This window comes from Monosiga brevicollis, genomic scaffold (assembly GCF_000002865.3).
Source record: "Monosiga brevicollis MX1 MONBRscaffold_6 genomic scaffold, whole genome shotgun sequence".
NCBI lineage: Eukaryota > Choanoflagellata > Craspedida > Salpingoecidae > Monosiga > Monosiga brevicollis.
Genome location: NW_001865043.1, coordinates 308,652 through 328,412, shown reverse-complemented (window position 1 = coordinate 328,412; position 19,761 = coordinate 308,652). Strand labels below are relative to the sequence as shown.

The following is a 19,761-nucleotide window of genomic DNA, read 5'->3' as shown; positions in this document are numbered from 1 at the left end:
CATGACCAGGGTAGTTGTTGACCCAGAGCCAACGCCTGGGGCAGAAACCGAATGGTTCGGGGTGCCCAAGGCGGGATTGGAAGTAGGATGGCTTGAGGCCAGCGTTTGTTTGCCACCTGAGCGCGGGGCTCGATAGGGAACCCGTGAAGGAGCTTGCATGACGTCGGATGGCTTGACACCCGGTACAGACGTGCCAGGGTACATGGGTACCGGGCCAACGCTGCGGGGCGGTGTGCTCAATGCATAGCGGGGATGTTGTGGGCTTGTGTGGGTGGCTTGACTAAAACTAGAGGCCGTACTGTTGTTGGCGACCGGAACGGGTTGTCGGTTGTAATTGCCGCGAGTGGATGCAGGGGCTGCGGCAGCAACGACTGCTGCGCCTACAGGCCGTGCGCTTGTGCGGTTTAACAGAGCCTAACAAAATTCAGTGCACCCCAAGGTGAAAGCAAGACGTCCCAAGAGGGCCGTGAACGACGTCGAGTCGGCGGCAGAGCGACCAACCGTTGAGGAAGAGTTGCCCGCCGCGCCAGGTGGGGAAGATTGCGGTGAAGAATGATCTACCACAAGGCAAGATACCCGGTGAGACCCTCGATCATTGCAAAGAGAACGGGTCGAAATGCACAACTGAAGGCAAGCAAATAAGGGCAAGCTCGCGATCCACAACATGAACAAAGAACAAAGAGGCTGAGTCAAGGGCACTCAGAGAGATAGCCGAGAAGAACAAGGCCCAGTGGAACAAACGGCAGCGCCCGCCCACCGTGTGCTGGTTCAGTGAACAGACCGATATCTGAAAAAAAAAAAAAAAAAGGATGCATGTGGATCCCAACGGTGTGGTACGTGCACCCCCCAAAAGTTCTCTCTCTCTCTCTCTCTCTCTCTCTCTTTGCTTGACCATTACAACGGCTAGTTCAACGGTCAAAAGTAAGGCAAAATTTCACACACACACACACACACACACACACACACACACACACACACACACACACACACACACACAAAGAAAGAAAAAAATTCAAACGCTCGCACGAAATCAAAAAGGTAGAAAGAAGTGTAACGTTGCAAAGGGAAAAAGAAGCGAAAACGGTTACAAAGTGGAAAAAGGGGAAAAGGAAGATAAGGGATCGTACCAACGGCTTTCTGGTGGAGGCTAGGGTGAGCGCCGCGAGGCAGCTTCTCGCTGGAAGGCGGTGATGCCGTGGCAGAGACGGGATTGGGAGCAGTGTCTGGACGAAAAGGGTGGGGTTGGATGGGAACAAGGATTGAGAACAGCACCTGGAGCGAAACAGCGGCGGCTGTGCGAGCACGGCGAGTCGGAAACAAAAAAAAAGAAAAAAAAATCACAAGGCGTTGATTGCGCTCACCCTTGACATCACGCGCGGGTGTACGAGCGGCCAGAGCTGCCAAACTGGCGGATGGTTGAGCCATTGTGCAGGTGGGGCGGGAGGCGCCGACCGGGCGCGTGGCGCTGTGCAACAACCCGGATCAAGGGCGGTGACGGCACCCGTGACGCGGTCTGGAGTGGAAGTGTGCAACAAGGGCGGCTGGCGGAAGCGGCAGCATGGAAAGCAGCCGTCCCCGAGTTGGTCAAGCCTCTCAGCTGGACGCCGTCCACAATGGACTTGCACGGCAAGCGGGAACGAGGAATAGTGAGGCTGGAAGAACTTGACCGTTTTTCTATCCGTTACCTTGGACCATCGAAAACGCAGCAGAGGGCAAGGGGAGACGCGAGCTGGCAAGGCCAAGGCCAAGAACAACAACGAAGCAGCTCGTGGTTGGCAAGTAATTGTGTACCCTCTGTGTACATGTATATTATAATATAATATGGCAGTGTGAAGGGGCGGTTGTGGCAGGCGGCGGAAGGTGACACCAGCCAAAGCCCAGACCCGACGATCCAAAAAAAAAAAACGGGCCACACACAACAGAGAAAGAGAGAGAGAATTGGTTAGAGGAGACAGAAACGTTAAACATGAAATTTTCAAGGTTCCTTTGTTTCTTTTTCGTCTTTGTCTTTGTCTTCGTCTTTGTGTGTGTGTGTGTGTGTGTGTGTGTGTGTGTGTGTGTGGACTGATGACTGTTCGATTTCGACAACGCTCGATGCCTTGTGCGCTGCGCATCGGGGTAACAAGAGGATGATTCCGTGTATGAAGGAAGGGGGGATCACATTGGGCCACGGCGAGAAGGACAAGGTTCAAGGTCACCGGCAAAGCCTTCAAAGAGCTGCACAGCAGATACGGGGGCGGGGGGGGATGCCACAAGGACATGGAGCTATTGGCTCATCATCCAATAGTCAGCAAGCACGCAAACTTCGAAAAAGTCCCCTCGACTCAGAATGATGACAACAGAGCAGAGAGGCCGGTCTGAGAGCCGACAACAACGCTAGGTTATGATCATCATCATCATGACCGAGAGATGCCGATGCCAAGTCGTGGAGCAGGAGAAGATAGAAGCATGGACCCGGCAGGAGGAGGATAGACCTTGCCTCGTAGTGGCGCTGCCTCTTCGGGCGCCGAAAGACCTCCTGAATTTCGTTCTTGGGGCGAAAGCCGTCCTTCTGTATTGTTTCAAGCCGGTTTTCCCTCGAGAACCTTTTCGAAATATTTCGGAATACAGGCTGCGAATGCAGTCAGGTTTCTTTCATATTCCTAAAGTATTTTACTTTCATTCGCTGTGGAATTTGGCTGACATTGCAATTGCCCATGCACTTGACGCCTTCTACGAACATAACTGAAATATGCGTAGCAAAATATAGACTATTCGAAGATTTATTAAGGATGACTCACTTGGTTAATGCATACATGTACGGACTTTATGTTGTCATCATATCGGTGGCTGCTCAACCATCGAGCGGCATTTTCTGCGGGTGCATCTTCTCGCGCAGTGGTTTGTGTCGGGTTATCTGGAGCTCCTCGCTCCTCTCTCCTCGCTCCTCTTTCCTCGCTCCTCTCTCCTCGCTCCTCTCTCCTCGCTCCTCGCTCCACTCTCCTCTCTCCTCTCTCCTCGCTCCTCGCTCCTCGCTCCACTCTTGTATCCATCAGCTGTGAGTGTTTGCACAGATACTGCTGATCAAGAACGGCGCCGGTGATCTTTGGTGCAGAGGTGTGAGCTCACCACAGTGGCATGTATTGACGCGATCAGGATCAGTCACTTCAGAATGGCTACGACCAAGAATGGCGCCGCGCCAAGCGGGCCTGCGCCTGCTGCGCCACCAAATCACACCAAGTTTATTTTTGGCGGTCTGGCCGGAATGGCTGCCACTTGCTTCGTCCAGCCCTTGGACCTCATCAAGAACCGCATGCAGCTGGCTGGTGGGTGTTATCGCTTCCCTTTCTTGCCCCAACTATCCCACGGCCAGGGCCTTGGTCGAGCTTCTGGGCCTGTGATCCTTGCGCCCTTCATGTCTATCCATTTTGGCGCGCATTGATACCTACACCAACCCTGCACGCCGACCCATTCTCTTTTTCCTCACTCAACTCGCTCCGCTGCTGCAGGGCGTGGGGGTGGGCAGAGCCTTTCCTTTGCTCAAACACTATCCGCCATCGTGCGCAACGAGGGCGCCCTAGCCGTCTATACTGGGCTTTCCGCTGGACTCTTGCGTCAGGCCACTTACACGACCACGCGTCTTGGGGTTTACACCACCCTTTTTGACCACTTCAGGTCTCATCAAACCCCTGCACCCTGTTTGTTATCATCATAATGTCCTCCCCGCTGCTAAATCGCCCCGAGTCCTCACACCCCTCTGACCGCCTTCTTTTGTCCATGTAGCAATCCCAACGGCACTCCTCCAAGCTTTGCGACCAAAGTAGCCATCGGTATGGGACAATGCCGCCGCTGACCCGTCCTAGGCTCACCGATATGCATCCATCGCCCTCGATTGTGCAGCCTGATCAATTGATTAACCCCTTTGCCTACAGGCTTGACCGCTGGTGCCTCTGGCGCCATTGTTGGCACCCCGGCCGAAGTGGCATTGATTCGCATGTCTGCCGACGGCGCGTACGTATAAATATTGTGCGCTCATCATTTCATGGCTTGTGCCACCAAACACGCTCCCTGATGTCTCTGGATCTATGTTGACCTTGTACTCCATCAGCCTGCCTGCCGCTGAGCGTCGCGGCTACACGGGTGTAGGAAATGCCCTAGTTCGCGTTGCTCGCGAAGAGGGCATTGCCACCCTTTGGCGTGTGAGTTCTTGTGCTCTTCTTGGACAATATGGCTCTTCTCCCATATGTGCTTCGCTTATCTCACTCGTCGTTTGCACACGCCTCAACCACCTTTATACCCGCAACAGGGGTGTGTGCCAACTGTGGCTCGCGCCATGGTGCTCAATGCCACCCAGCTGGCTTCATATTCGGAGGCAAAGCAAGCTATTCAGAGCAATTGTGCGTCACGCCTTTTCTGAAACCTCTGCCTCTTCTTCTCCTTCTTCTCCTTCTTCTGTTTCTTCTTCTTCTTCTTCTGGCATATGCATCTATGGTTTTGCTATCCGTCGCTCCTTCCCATGTGTTGCCACGCTCTCACCGACATGGCCTCCTACCCAGATCAAGTGCCTGATGGCCTCAAGCTTCACTTTCTGGCGTCGATGGTCAGCGGCGTTCTCACCACAGTGGCCTCCATGCCGGTCGACATTGTCAAAACACGCATCCAAAACATGCGTACGATCAACGGCGTGCCAGAGTATTCGGTATGCAGCCAACCCTAACCAAAACCGATATAGCTTTGACTCTCCTCCAACCGATCTGGGCTGACCTCGAATGGACACGCACGTGCTCACATGCGCTCTTGTGCACCCTTCAAAGGGTGTCGCAGATGTACTCGGCAAGGTAGTCCGCCAAGAGGGCTTCTTCGCCCTCTGGAAAGGGTTTCTGCCCTACTACTCGAGGCTGGGACCTCATACCGTCCTGACCTTTATTTTCCTTGAGCAACTAAACAAGCTGTATGCTTCATTTGCCTCCTACTAAATACCTCCACCTTCCATGCGCTTTCCCATTGTTATGAAGAGGTCGTTCTGAAATCAATGATCAATCAATTGAACTAGACACGGCAGTTCGCCATCAAAACCGACAAACACAATCTCACATAAACTTTTTGGCTTAAGAGAAAACAATTGGTAGAATAACAAAAGGAAAAATACGCTTACAGCACTGCACTTACTCAAGCCACATCTTCAGCAGCCAGCTACACGCAACTCAAAGGCCAACGTCACGTTCGCACGAACGGGCCGAACACAATTAGGTTTACACTTTAATGACATCTCAAAAACACCACACCATTTCCAAGCGTTTCTTCATCACGCAAACTTCACTTTTCAAGTTCCGCTTCCGCAAGCACATCAAGGTCCGCCTGTTGTACACAATGCAGACAACGGCATCAAGGTGAGCATTTCAGCCTGAAATTGAAATTGAATTGTATGCGAGCATCGCATGCCCAATATGAGACGAACCCAAAGGTCGGCATCCACTACGCTGGTGTTGGCCAGAGAGTTGGTGTCTGAACCGGTTCGGTCGTCAATGTCTTGACCAAAGCCAAAGCCCGTCTCAAGTTCGGCCTCGTCTACGCCTCCAAAACCAAAGGCTTCCTCATATTCTGACACAACAGAAGCCTACAAGGCAAGCCGAGAACAAAAGAAACAAGAAAAAAAAAGCAAAGTGAAAATCATGAGGAAATGAAGTTGGCACGGAGACTCTCCACTTTACCCATTCAACGACGCGCATGTGTTCGAACGTACGGCCGTCTTGGGTGTTGGGCAGAGGGATGACTGTAGGGATGTTTCAAAGCGCGAGATCAGGCTCTGCGCAGACCAGTCCGTATCAGCCACACCAGCTGCAGAAGCAGCTGCGGGTGGTCGGTGCTGCATCGGGCCAGCCGGTGCCAGGGTGGTCGCGCGTTCATCCAGCTGATTCTAAGAGCAATTACGTGGTTGATGAGCCAAAAAGTCGCATCAGGGCCTGCACGGAGCAGGAAATCACTGGTTTAGAGCACTGGACAACAGGGTACAAACCGCAGCCACAAAGTCAGCCATATCGATCAGTGCTGCTAGTCCACAGTAAGGTCCGATTGAGATGCCGTCAACAAACGCATTGTCCTTCTCATCCACACGCAGGTCGTAGTGCATCACGACCTTTCCGTGCTTCTTCAAGAATACGATGCCATTGCCATCGAGACTGCGCACCAAGCACCTCGTCTGGTCGGACATGCGCAGCCACATGTCCGCTTGCTGTGGAGAAGTGCGACGCAGGAAGGAGGGGTGGGTGGTTGCCGATGCTAGCAGACTCTCAGCACCTTCCTCTTCCGGCCCTATGTCGAAATAGTCGGGGTCGCGTTGATCCAAAATGTCCTCGATCACTTCATAATCAAAGTCCACAGCGGGGCGTGCATGCGCTGCTGTCTCCTCCTCTTCATCCGCCGATGACTCTTCCTCAACGGTCAGGTATTGACCCGTGCGATGCTATCAAAGAATACACAAGGTCAGATGAGCAACCGAGCTCCACGCATCGTCCACTGCCGCGACAACATGTGGACATACCATGTTATCGTAGGATTCCAATGGGTCTGTGGGCTCTTCCTCAAAGTCAGTAACATTGAACACAGGATTCAAGATATTGGTGCGCGCATTGGCCTTGGCATTCCAAGCAGTTTGGGGCGCCGCCTCGTGCTCGCCATACACAGCATTCTCAAAGGTCTCGTGGTTGCCGCGTCGCAGGCGGCCTAGCTCATGCTGAGGAACACACATGTCAGATGATTGCAGGCAAGCCACAGGATGATGAGACGCAGAAACGAAAAGCCCCTTCTCCTTCAAACAGCATGGAATCCCGTTCCAGCCTTCCAATTCAGATCCCAACAAAATCAACGCTACCCGTCCCTGACCCTAAGATGGCAACTAGAAAAACATGACGACGTACCTCTTGAGATTCAGCAGAGGAGCTATCCAGATGCCAGCGCTGACGTCGACGATGCCATACGGCGATGAGCAGAGCACAAGTAGCGACCAAAACGCAAAGCACAATCTTGGCCTCTGCTCGGATGTCCCACTCCAATTGTTGCACCAAGAACAAGCACAACAGGACGAAGCCAACGGTCGTCTTGTTGATATCAGCCAACATCAGCTTGGACTGTGAGCGCATGCGTTCGTGGCTTAGATCTGAAGGTCGGGTGCTCTTTTGTCTCCAATGCCACGAGAAGCCAACCAGAGCCAACAAAGATGGAGCAAGCAAAGTCAGGAGCACACCAGCCAGAGAGCGACCGGTACACCTGTCAAAGGCCGACCCAACGAAGCCAGGAGGTGAGCGACACAAGTAGCGTGAAACCGGAAACATGGGCAAAAGAGGCATAACATACGCTTCATTGTGACCAGCCCCGAATGTGTCAGGTTCAACGCCCATCTGCAATCCCAACAAGAGACCAAACCAGAGAGCTGCAATACCAAACACTTTGTGAGTGAGGCAGACATTAAATTTGAACGACATACGCATACTCACACACACACTCTCTCTCTCTCACACACACACACACACATACACACACACACACACACACACACAGTACTGACCGGATAGCACAGCAGCCACTCGTGTGGTAATTGAGGCCAGAGAGGCACAAACCACGACAAGCATGGCCAGCGCACTGATGCACAAGCCCAACCAACGACAGCTTGCAGACCCAGTGACATGCAACGCCACAATCTCCGCCGCCACAAGCACGAACAAAGCGGCACGCCCAAGCATAAATTTGCGATGGTCATCAGTTCCGCAACGTATTTTGTTCCTCAGTAACCCAGCTGCAAGGGCGCAGTCCAGAACGCAAAGGCCCAGAAGCACCATTAGCACAGCTGTCGCCACATAGGATGGCACCTGCGGGTCAATGGCGGGTGAAGATGATGCTGCCGGTCGCTCGTAGACGGTTGTAGAGCTTGCAAGCGTGCAACCAGTGGTTTCAAGTACTTGAATGTGTTGGATGCTCTTCGGACTCGTCAGTTGAACTGTCGAGCTCCACTCGCGCGCAGCGAGCGAAAAGCTTTGTCTTGTTGACACCGAGCCGCGCGATGTGACATCAATGGCCACGCTGCAAACGCCAACTGCACCGCGCTTGCGTTGCAGCTGCAGCTGTCCAGCCAAAAAGTTGTACATGAGGTACAATTCGCCGTCCATGCGAGCATGTGTAAATACAACAATAAAATCCGATGCGTGGCAGATGCGCGTGCGCAAGATGCCCGTGGTGAAGTTGTAGCTTTCGAAACGGTCGGCGGGCGCGCATGTTTCCGCAGCAGGGGTGACATCCTCAGGATTCGGCCCAGTACGGACCAGTAGCTTGGGAATCAAATCCTCCAAGCCATCTTCGTCGACCTGCCCTTGCATCTCGGCCAGGATCTTGGACGGATTGTGATAGGTTGTGATGACGGGGTAGCTTCCGTTGGGAAAGTAATAGTGCTCGCCCATCTCGCCACCGCTGGTATTTGCAAAATTGAGCGAGAAGCTATATCCAGAGGTCAGATACGTCCGAGAAATCACCTCCCCGCCGTCCTTTTGTTCGGTCGCTGTTGTCATCTCGATGTCGTCACCCAAAGAGTTTTGAGGCAAAGTCAAACCAACCGCCACCGGCTCTTCGATGGCGGTTGGCCCGGATGCTGAAGCATTTGCGCCAGCAGAGCTCTTGTCAAAGAGTGTCTCTGCTTCAGCTGCACCCTCATTCAACTTGCTGGGGCGTAGCAATAACTCGAGCGTGCGGTTCTTAACATCCTGACCTGAGGCACTGCTCTTCACACGAACGCCGTTGGAAAGGGTCCAGTTGCTGCGAAGACCAGCCGCGCTTGTTGCCTGTGCGCAGGCAAAATAGACGGCGTTTGAATCCAAAATCAAATTCTCAAATCCAAAAGCTCGGCCTGAGCCAAGACTGGTGGGGGGAATCAACTCCGCACCACAAGGCGTTGTGCCCACGCTCACAACCAGCTCCGACAGTGGACTGGCGGCCGAATAAGAAGCCAAGGAAATGAGGAGAGCGTCTGTGATGGTGGTAAAGTTGTAGTCACGGTCTGGTGGGCCATCATTGAGGGAGATGCGGGGCGGCTCAGTGTCGACAATGACGCCGCTGGAGGTGGTCATGCTGGTAGCGCCTGTCACGGACGTAACCCTGACGGTCCACGTCACATTGCTACCCTGTGGGACAGGATCTTCCAGAACGATGGAAAAGTTGGAAGAAGACGTGGCCACCTCAGTCCACGGCACAAGCACGCCAACGGTATTGTTGGCGTCAAGGCGAATCTGCATCGATGCCAAGGGTGCCTGGTGCTGGGCCAAAAAAGTACAAGCAAACGAGTATGGATCGGCCTGTGCCACTTCGTCGTCTGTCACTGTGCCGTCCATCGTGCAACCGGTGCTGCTCTCATTGTTGCACGTGTTGGCGGCGGAACTAATGCCATCAAGAAGCTGTGCAACGCTGGGGGGTTGTACCTCGTACTTAAAAGTGCCTACAGCGAGGTGGACCGGGCTCACACGCGGATTGCTTCCTGATGCAACAATCGAGACAACATTGCTGCTGTTACTATCCCATGCCACCTCGGCCGGCACGGCCACAGTCACGGCCAGATCGGAGACGTCTGCACACGCCGGAAGCCCAGTGCAAGTAGCGTGGAAGCCGCCAGGCGACCATTGGCCAGGTGGACAAGGTTCACAGCGCAGAGACGCCACATAAGCCGCAGGCTCGAGGATCAAGCTTGTGTTGGGTGGACAGAATGGATGCGCACGCAGGGCGGGTGCCGCAACGTCAGACACGTCGATTGCATAAAACGCATTGTTTTGCAGCGTCGCACCAAGGACAGAGGTGAGCGCATTGTTAGCGACGTCACGGTCAGCCAGGACATAGGCATCAATGTCATCCCCATCCGGCAAGATGCGCGTGATATTGTGCAAAATGGCATTGGGCACGTCTGCCTGAAAGAGCGCCACTACACTCACACCGCCTGGGGTAGCGCCCGGAAGCGAGGAGAGGGCAATAAAAGAGGCGGGGGAGGCAGATGATGACCCATGCACCAAGCACTGCAGTGAGCTAGCGTCGAGGTCTGAGGCCATGGTCGTCTGAATCATCACGCTGCCATTATTGGCGACGAGCAATAAGCGGCCAGGAGCCGTGGGCAGTGAAGTATTTCTGACACTGTCGGCCGCCATGGCCACCACATAACCATCTCCTGTCGGCAACGCGCAGGCACTGCTGACCTCTGCACCACCCGTCGGCACGATGGTTTCGGGTTCTGTTGCAGGTCCTCCGTCTGCCAAGCTCCCGGCACCCGATGCGACCACACGCACCATGCCAGCTGCGTCAACAAGAAGCATGCCGCGGCCAGCACCGGTTGTGGGCACCACGAAGGCGGCACCACTGCTCCAGTCGCGCGCCCACTGCTGACGGCCCTCCATCAAATCATAGCACGACAAAGTCGCGTCGGTGCTCACTATGAGTTGACCATTACTGCTCATTGCCAAAGCAACAGCCCTCTCGCTTGTCGTAAGGTTGAACACCCGCTTCGGTTGAGGCGAGCCATCCAGCAACGCGGTGGCGCTGAAAATTGAGACCGTCGAACGCGCTGGGTCGGCCAGCACCAGCATGTTGCTATCCCACGCAAAAAGGCTGCCATACTGTGCTTTAAGCACAAGTCCAGCTTGTTCGCCTTGGGGTGATACAATAACAAATGCTTCGCGGGTCTCTAGCACAAGCACGTCGGCGGACTCCGGGCCGCTCAGCAACCGCATGTATGCATCAAATTTGGATAGCGTGGGCAGGAACCGACGCAGTCCCAACGTCTGCAAAACTTGAGGCGCTGCTGAATCCACAACACAGGCAGGCCAGTTCAAGGGCACTTCCAAGACTTGAGTGTCGTTGCGAGCCACAGCCAAAACGGCATTACTTGGCAGTGCGAGCGGCAGCGGATGAACCACGTTTGGAACCTTGTCCAAGTTACACGAGTCTTCCACACTGCTGTCGCTGTCATCGTCGATACACTCTGTATTGCTGAAAGCCTCGGTGCACGGCCAGCGGTTCAGCGCGGCCGTGAGTTGCACGTTACGCGTGGCCAACCACGTGGACACTGGGCTGCCGTCAATGACGGTATGCAAAGCAGCGCTTGCCAAGCAGAACCGTCCATCGTCCACCAACAACGAAGGCCACGCCACAGGAAGCTCAGAGATGCGCAATAGCGCAGCATATGTGTGCCCGTGCAATAGCATTGCCTCAATGGGCACGTACATGCCACTGCGCATCGCACCCAGCTCCATTTCAGCATCGGGGGGAACGCAGGTGGCATTGCCAGACTGGTGTGCCGGGTGTGTAGATGCTTGAGCTCCCGTTACAATGGGGCTCATGGCCTTGCCTTGTTGCACACCAGCCGTCAAGTCCCAAATTTCAACTTGAGCATACGCAGCCAGTTGTTCCCAGTCAGTGGTGGGCGGACCAAACACCGCCACTCGAACAGATTGCGTCGAGTTGATCAACAGCAGGTCCGCAGCTGACCCAGCACGCGTGCTATCCGGCTCTTCGCACGGAACCAACGCCACAGTGAGGTTAAGACTTGCAGTTGCACGCCAGAGCAGCCCAACTCGTGTCGTTTGGTTTGTGTTGACCGAGGTCACGACTAAGCCAGAAGGACGACCAACGTCCGCTTCGCGCAGTCGCACCTCGCGAACGCTGTGGAAAGTGCCCACAAGCTGCTGTGAAGGCAGCGAGCCAGCGTCGGTGGTTGATGTCTCGAGAGACACCACGTATTGATCGAGCGGATCAAAGGCCGTCCACGAGTAGCAAGCGACTCCGAGCGGGGCACAATCAGATAAGGGATGAAGAGCAGGGGTGGCAAGTCCCTCAGCGCCCCATGAACTGACTTCAACAACTAGCCCGGGACCCCGATTGCCGAGAGCATCCACGGCCCAGACCCGCAGCGTGCTGCCTGCGTCCGTCCAACTGACGGCTAGGCCGGCTGCAGCTGCATCAGCTTCCAAACGCAAGGGTGAGGGGCAGGGCTCTTCAGCCTCCACGCCACTCGCGCTATCACCACCAGGACACAACAATACGTGGTCTGTGCCCACGCCCACATCTTCAGTGGTCAGCTGCACCCAGAGCTCGTGGGAATTCTGTCGAATGCAACGCGACATGACGATGCTGGGTCCCGCAAAGGCGGGTACAACGTTGAAGAGCTCAAGGCGCTGCCCATCAGGTGCAGTAATGCCAACATTGATTCCGAGGCCAAGATCATCGGCACCAATGGCATAATCAAAGGGGGCTGCAAGTGCGTCGACTGCCACGGGTGCCAAGTCGGCCCCGGTCCTGTCACCCACCACCAAGGGTGCAAAGGTGATGGCTGCGTCATAGTCTGAGGACACAACGTGCAGCACAACACTTGCGTTGGCCACGAAGACCTGGTCGCCAACGATATGTAGGTGCGGCGAAGCGATGATGGAAATATTGGGCAATGTCAGCGCTGTTACCACTGGACGCTGCATCTCCAATTTGTCGGGTCCCCGGGTGCACGTTACACTGGCAAGGTTGGTAAGGGCTTCCAAATTGTACAAACCAGCCGCAGGATCGACCATCAAACGGCGAGAACAGTCCTCGCAGAGCTGCACCTCGCATACCTCCATGATTGCAGTGGGTACGTCCCACGACAACGCAGCAAGATCGCCCCGCGTAGTTATACCCAGTGCTTGACGATGTACATCGCTGACATCGGCTGCGACCATCACAGCATCTGTCACGGTCCCGGCCACCTGCAGCTCAAAGGTCATTGGTAGGGTCTCGTTGAAAGGAGTATACCATACACTCGCGTCAGCCTGACCATTAAAGGCCCGACAGGCGCGCTCGGTGCCTGAAACTTCCCAGCACAACTCACAAAGTACCAGGGTGCAAGCCGAACGGGGGAAGGCCTGCAAAACAGCCTGGCCCAAATCCACCGCATTGTTCACCTGGCGACCCTGCCCCTGATCCACAAGATAGAGTCGAGGCGCAGAGGGCACCGAGGCCGCGGCTTGGCGTGTTACCGTAGTGGAGTACTTGACCGTAGTAGCATCTTCCGGTGAGCTTTTGCTCACAGCCAGAGTCACGTCCACCCGTCGCACTGCGCTGGCAAAGTCCACAGCTAGCTCGACCGGGCTTTGGGGATTGAGCAAACGAGCATCAAGGGCCAACGCGCGAGACACGACTCGCATGACTGGCGCTACAGGTCCGCCTGTCCAAGTGAGGACAAGTTGCTCGTTGACGAGTTGCACATCCAGGTCGCTCAGGGGCGTCACTTCAAGGCTGACATTGAGCTCAGCTGTTGCCGACATTGATGCACGGCCACTCAACACAGTCTGTGCGGTTAAAGTGACAGAAAACCCGGTCATCGTGGTGACAGGTACTCCTGCCAAGGGCAAAAGATGCAAGCCCGGTTCAACCAAGCGAGACAATGTGAGGCCACTTGGCTCGCTCCTTAGTTCAAGGCGCACGACAGCACTGGTTTCCGCCGCCGTTGCGTACACGCAGGCCCACTCGGACACGTGCTGCTCGTTGGAAGGTGCGCCGACCCGATTGTTTGTGCACGCTTCCAGAGTTTGAAAAGATACCTCGGGTGGAGAGATTGGTGCTGCCAATTCAAGGGCGTGCACGAGACTCTCGCTGCGGCGTGCGAGCGCGTCTATGGCAATGCAGCGTAGAAATATGACAGTTTGCCCGCCCGCCAACGAGATGTTGAAGGTACCCGTTAATGGTGCGGCATCCAGCAACAACTCACAATCACCGTCCTCGGCATTGTCGGCTGACAGGGGGACTGTACCCACACAGAGCTCAATGGCGACAACAGGAGATTCGGGCGCCAAAACTGTCGCGGCATAGGTCACGGACACGTCAAACGGCAAGACAGCAGCCATGTCTGGAGCGGCCAACACGCGAATGGACTCCATCAGTGGCTTGCGGGAGAGCAGCACAACCTCAGCCAGAGCATGGGCCTCACAATGAAGAGGCGAGCATGCTTCTATGCCAAATGTTGTGCTCATGCCCGGCACATCCTCAGGAAGGGCTTCATCGCGCAAGTTAAAATGTCCGCTAGAATTGACAGGCACTCGCACCGTGCGCACGGCGTTCTGGAGTAAAAACACGGACGTCACATGCGTTTCAACGCGGCCTCCCAACACAAAATTGCGACACGGCCATACACTGTCATTAAGCACAGCACCCTCGCATTGCGGGCGAATGGTGGGCATCACCTGCCAGAGATCACGAGACACAACTACTGAAGTGGTGGCCTGACGTACGACGCCATCCAGATGGCAAGATAACACCAGGCGCAAAGAAGTGACAACACGCGTTGGGACGACTTGAGCTGTAAAAGGTCCGCTTTCTTGCGGATAGAAGCGGCCATATACGGCCCCTGTCGAGTTGTCGCCATTGATATCAGCAATCACCAGTTCGCAGTAGTCGGCGGCTGGGGAAACTTGCACCGATGATTGGACCTCGACGGCAGCTGCAATGGCCACTGAGGTGACGTTAGGGCCGAGCATTGGTTGCCAATCAGTACCCACAGGAACGGCCTTGGAAGTCAACACAGCCACATTGCCGGCGCAGTCCACAAGCTGGACTACGGCGAAAACAACGGCCGCATTGGTTGGCATCGTCAATTGCAGGGCCGATGTCACCGTCTGTGACACCCAATTGAGAGCTGTGTCGCTGTCTTCGCTCCCAGTTGAGACCGCCGCCTGAATGCTACATACACCCGCAGCATCGTCACGCAGGTCTTCCAGCTGAACATCAAGGGTCGTGTCGCCGGCGTCAATATGGTCGGGCACGACGACCGTGGCCTGTGGAGCGACAAGGTCAATGGCTACATCAAGCTCATCCGAGCTTTTGTAGCCCAAGTTGTCCTCAACCTCAAGAACAATGCGTAGAAAGGAGGCTGAGCTCATGGTGGCCGTGTGCACGCGCACAGACACACAGTCCTCGGTTGGCAGCGTCTCCCCCAGAGCGCCGGCTACAGCAGCAGCCGTTTCAGCATCAGTTGCAAAGCAGGTCGTATGATTCGTGCAGGCCATCATTTGCAGAGTGCCGCGTTCACCGCCACTCTGTTCAAAGCAGACGGTGAGTTGAGGCTGGGCACCAGATATGATTGCCGAGCCTGAAACACTAATCGTGACATTGGGTCGTTGTGGATGCACAACATAGGTGGCGTGTGCCGAACACGACCTCGCACTGGCAGTGGGGCTAAAGCATGTCACTGATGCAAATGCATTGATGTTGGGGCCCGCTTCCGACAGGGCGGTACCTGCTGGTCGCAAGAGGTAGGTACCAGGCTGCTCAACAAAAAGGCTGGCTGCCAAGTCATCTGAAGAACAGCTGCTGCCGAGAGCAACTTGATAATAGATGTCAGTCACGGCAGTTCCGTTAACAAACTGACACGCAGCAAAGGATACTGGCACTTGGCCGGTGACGACATGCAAAGCAGCACTGTCGTTGATGATGCCTGCAGCCGCGTCAGACCCGATGATAATCGCGCCAGGCTGCAGACTGTTAGCAGCCGGCAGCGAGGTGACCGCAGAGAGTGTTGCCGTCTGACCGTACCGCGAAGTCAATGAAGCCACGACGGAGAGACGCGTGGCATCACCGCAGGCAAATTCCGAGATGAACAGTGGCAAACTGTTGTAAGCAACAGAGGTCTGTAACAGCGGAATCTGGGTGGCATCGTCTGCTCGAGTAACGAGCACTTGGATTGCATCCATTCCAGAAATCGGCACTTGCAGTCCCAAAACGGCGACTTGCAACGCACACTGAGTTGCACTTCGGCGTAAAGCTTGCGCAAATAGCTGCGCAGCCGACGTGCCGATTGCACCCGTATCGACAACTAACGAGTTGCTGGTTGCACGCAAAGAAGCTCCGAATGAGTCTTGGCCATGCACAACAGCCACGACGCGAGAGCCCTCTGCCGCAAACGCAGTGGAAAGCACCACCGAACCGTTGGCTGGAATCTCGATTGGTGTGCCAGATGGCTGAATGCCACTTCCCTGGGCTACGTCAACCAGATCAAGCCACACGGTTGTATTTGCTACTTGGCCTCGCGCGGTCAATGTAGCGCGCGCTTGGGTTGTTGATAGGCGCTGCAATTGCACGGACATCTCGGTCACTACAGGTGGAACAGGCACTTGGAGTGCTTCAGATCGCGAGTTGCCAGCCGTATCTAAAGCCACAACCTGCAGCTCGACCTGACGATCAACATCCGTAGTTGGTTGCACTTCCACTGTAAGTAAGCCTGCGCCACTGGTCGATGACACGCCCAGCAGTGCAGGTCCTTGTCGGACTTGTGCACGCGCCAAGGCCATGCCAGCATTGTCACTGCACGCCCAGCCCAGCCGCAAGACGGACGCACTAAGACGTGTGGAACGCAAGAGGCAAGTTGGGAAAATGCCGTCTACGGAAACCGCAATCTGTCCTGTGGCTGTGCCTGCCCCCGTAGCCATCTCGACTCGCACCGTAGCTGCCGGACAAGCACACGTATCCGAGACAAAAACTGTCGTCGCCGTGCAGTCAGCGGCTGGACGCAGCTCCATGCATGCACAGTCCGGCGCGGTGGCGGCACAAGTTTGCACAGGGCGGTTGGAAGACAAGCGATGCTCAAGGCGGTGAGCGCCGCGTGGCAGCGTGACTGCCCCCCCGGTCACCTCTTCGCTCACCATGGTCAAAAGCACAGACTCTTGACCTGAGAAGGAAAAGGCAAGGCGGGTGCTATTTTGCACAATCCCGCTTTCAGATGTGGCTTGAAGCACGGCCATCACCAGCGGCCGTTGCGCTGCGTAGGCCACGCTCAAGAAATCGCGGCCCAACAGCAGTTCGGCGGCATCAACGGCAACGCCATCCTGATCCCAAGCCAGTACCTGCACCGATGCAGCTCTCGTGCAGCGATAACCTGCAACTGCATCCTCATTGGGCGCTGCATAAATCATATCAGCGCTCGCCCAGGAGCAGCTGGGTGGCGTGGCTAGTGGAACAAACTGCGTGGCAAGCGAAGCGGAGCGCCCACTCTCGTCGACAACACGTACGGTTAGCGTATGCTGCGCTCCTTCCATAAAATCGGCCACAATTGCTACACTTGTGCCCACTTGCACGCCTTGCACGGCAACCGTCACTTCTTCTTGAAGATCATCGCTCTTGCGTGTCACTGTAGCATAGCTGGCATGCAGCGAGCATGCCGCGCCTGTCAAGGTCGGAACGGCAAAGGCCACATAGGTAGTCGACCGCGTCCACGTGGTACTCGCCAATTGAGTTCCCTCAATGCGCAGATCACCATCAAATTGTGGCACGGCCGGGGTGAGTAGAACCTCACTGACGCTGGCGCTAGCTTCGTTGCCACCTGCATCTCGTGCGGTGACGTGCACCGCCACAAGACCACTGGCATTGTGTGGCACAAGAAGCGAGCCCGAACTGGTGATGCTGGCGCTGTACTGCGCTCGCGAGACAGCAACGCCATCTTGCACAATTTCAATGTCGAGTGACAGCACGTCGCTTGAGACGATGTAGGACACAGCCACAGGCAGCGTAGCGCCAATGCAGGGTACGCCCGTGCTCTGACTATATCCAGCCCGAAGGCTGTAGATGCGTGGTTCCTCGAGATCGACCTCAATGGGATACACGCTCTGCGTGATGAAACCTGCCTCGTTGATGGCTTGCACGGTGGCGTAGAGCGTCATCCCATGAACAAGACCACTGATGCCTGAGTCAACAGACTGTGGGCCTGCACCACAGGCATCGCCTGTCAGAGGGATGGCCAAGTAACGGCCGTCGCCAGGGTAGGCCCCCAGCTTGACAGCACAGCTGCGAATGCTGGCGAGATTATCGACAACCGTGTACTCCAAAGTCAAGCGATTGTAAAGTACGGACAGCACGGCCGGTGGAGCAGCCTGGATTGATATGGTAGGACCAGCTGCGACCAGGGTGATGGATGCCTGGCTCGTTGCAAAGTTGCCGGCCTCGTCGTAAGCGGCCACCTGCCAACTGAGAGGTCCGATCAGAGAAGAGGGCAACTGATAGCAGTAGGGAGACACGGGCACAGCCACGTCCAAGACTACAACATCGCGCAGTTTGAGGCGCAAATGGAAGGCCTCGATGCCAGTTTCGTCAAAGAATGAGGCCACGGGGCACGCAGCCGCACTGGAGTTGCCACAGTGCCGCCATTTGGCACAGATCGTAGAGCCAGAGGGGTAGTAGGGGCCCGATGCGTTGGCAAAGCCCTCACGATAGAGCGCAACGGACCCAGCCACAGGGTCCGTGTAATCCGTCACGATACCGGGGCCAGTCACAGTCATGTTGCCACCCGCGCGATTAAAGGCTGTGGCTCGGCAAGAAATGGTATCGCCTGATCGGTGCAGCGCGTCGTTGAGCACAAATTCAACCGTGTCAAAAGTGCTGGACACAACGGTAGCTACAGGCATGCCGCTGTGCAGCAACTCAACGCTTGCAAAATCGAGTCCTGATTGGAAATCGGCGAACACCCCATGCAGGTTGCAGGTGAAGTAGGATTGGTTGTTTGTAGTTGCTCTCAGCAGTTGGCTGGAGCCCACCGTCAGCAGCGACGGTTCGGTCATGGGTGGCGTCGGATCCAAACGTACGCACGGCGTCGCGAACATTGAGGTGGAACCTGCCGTATTCTTGCAGCGCACCGCTGCGTAGTAGCAGAAGGCCGGGTTCAGCGTTGAGCTGGGCCAAGACGCCGATGTCGTCATGCTTTGGCGACCGTGACCTAGGGTTTGAGTTTCTGGCAGATAATCATTGTTAATGCCATTGGTTCCAATGAAGTAGGTGCAAGATGCTAGGCCTGTTTCTTCGTCCGCACAAGCAAAGGAAGTGACCAAGTCCAGATCCGGTTGGCTGAAATAGGTCACCTCCGCCCCATCATGGGAGCCACGCGCCGTTGTGCTAGGGGCACTACAGACGGGTGGGGTCAGGTCGACCAACACCGAGCTAGACTCAAACTCAACCGAAAGGTTTGCTGCGTTGACGGCGCGGACACGCACGTAGTACCGCTGGTTGTGCTCAAGATTCAATTGGCTGAAGCTGGAAACAGTATTGTTGCCAATGTACCGGAAGTTGACCACGGGTTCGGCGGTGTCGACAGCGTAAAGTGCCGCCTCGTAGTAGACAATAAACGTCTCGAGATCCACACAGTCCAAAATTCGGAAGGCCAGATACGCTGGAGAGCGCAAAGCCGTCACAGCCACGCCATACTCCCCAATCACGATGCGACCAGCGAGGGGTGGGGTCTTGTCAACAAAATAACCGTCCGTGCTGCTCGTCTCACAGTTGAGGAACACATCACAAAGCCGAACATCAGCCACCACAATACTGGCGTGTGGAACTTGAAGAGAAGCAAGGTAGATGCCTGTATAGCTGGTCAGAGGTGTCCAGTCAGTTAGTACTGCTCCGCCCATTGTGCGAACACGATACTCCTGCTGGACAATGGCATTGTGCTCATAATCTTGAATGTCATAGTATGTGATGTAGATGATGTTGCCATTGGCAAACTTGCGATTGTTGCCCCCGATGCTTGCATCCGTGAGACCAATCGCAACCGGGGGACGACCGTCGTAGATGATGGCGTTTGAGAACTGCATGTTGCAGCGCCCTTCAGAGTTGCAAGCTTGGACGGTAGCAAAAAGGGAGCGGTTGGTCTCCCATGCAACCTCGCTTTCAATCACAACCGAGCTTCCAGTACCCAAATGATACTTTCGGCCGCTGCCTACAGAGTGCCCCACTTGTACAATGGTGTCTTACATA

The 19,761-nt window shown here is 55.4% G+C and overlaps 2 protein-coding genes across 2 annotated transcripts in view; one reads left to right on the top strand and one right to left on the bottom strand.

The window, feature by feature from the left end:
- Positions 1-3,151: 3,151 nt before the first annotated feature.
- Positions 3,152-4,955, top strand: MONBRDRAFT_18424 (uncharacterized protein; the record flags this gene model as incomplete). The annotated part of the gene is made up of 8 exons (XM_001744599.1): positions 3,152-3,311; positions 3,489-3,654; positions 3,763-3,809; positions 3,912-3,990; positions 4,088-4,178; positions 4,286-4,376; positions 4,536-4,678; positions 4,794-4,955. The coding sequence occupies 8 exons, from the start codon at positions 3,152-3,154 to the stop codon at positions 4,953-4,955; spliced, it is 939 nt and encodes a 312-aa protein (XP_001744651.1).
- A 54-nt stretch (positions 4,956-5,009) lies between these two features.
- The window catches only part of MONBRDRAFT_31820 (uncharacterized protein), a gene marked incomplete at its 5' end in the record, with an annotated part of 28,644 nt that continues 13,892 nt past the window's right edge, over positions 5,010-19,761 (bottom strand). Inside the window, 8 exons of the mRNA XM_001744413.1 lie at positions 5,010-5,337; positions 5,438-5,596; positions 5,723-5,845; positions 5,996-6,442; positions 6,521-6,712; positions 6,897-7,245; positions 7,463-7,538; positions 7,619-19,723. Of these exons, the coding sequence (XP_001744465.1) occupies positions 5,296-5,337; positions 5,438-5,596; positions 5,723-5,845; positions 5,996-6,442; positions 6,521-6,712; positions 6,897-7,245; positions 7,463-7,538; positions 7,619-19,723 (13,493 nt within the window). The 3' untranslated portion in view covers positions 5,010-5,295. The remainder of the gene's footprint in view (positions 5,338-5,437; positions 5,597-5,722; positions 5,846-5,995; positions 6,443-6,520; positions 6,713-6,896; positions 7,246-7,462; positions 7,539-7,618; positions 19,724-19,761) is intronic.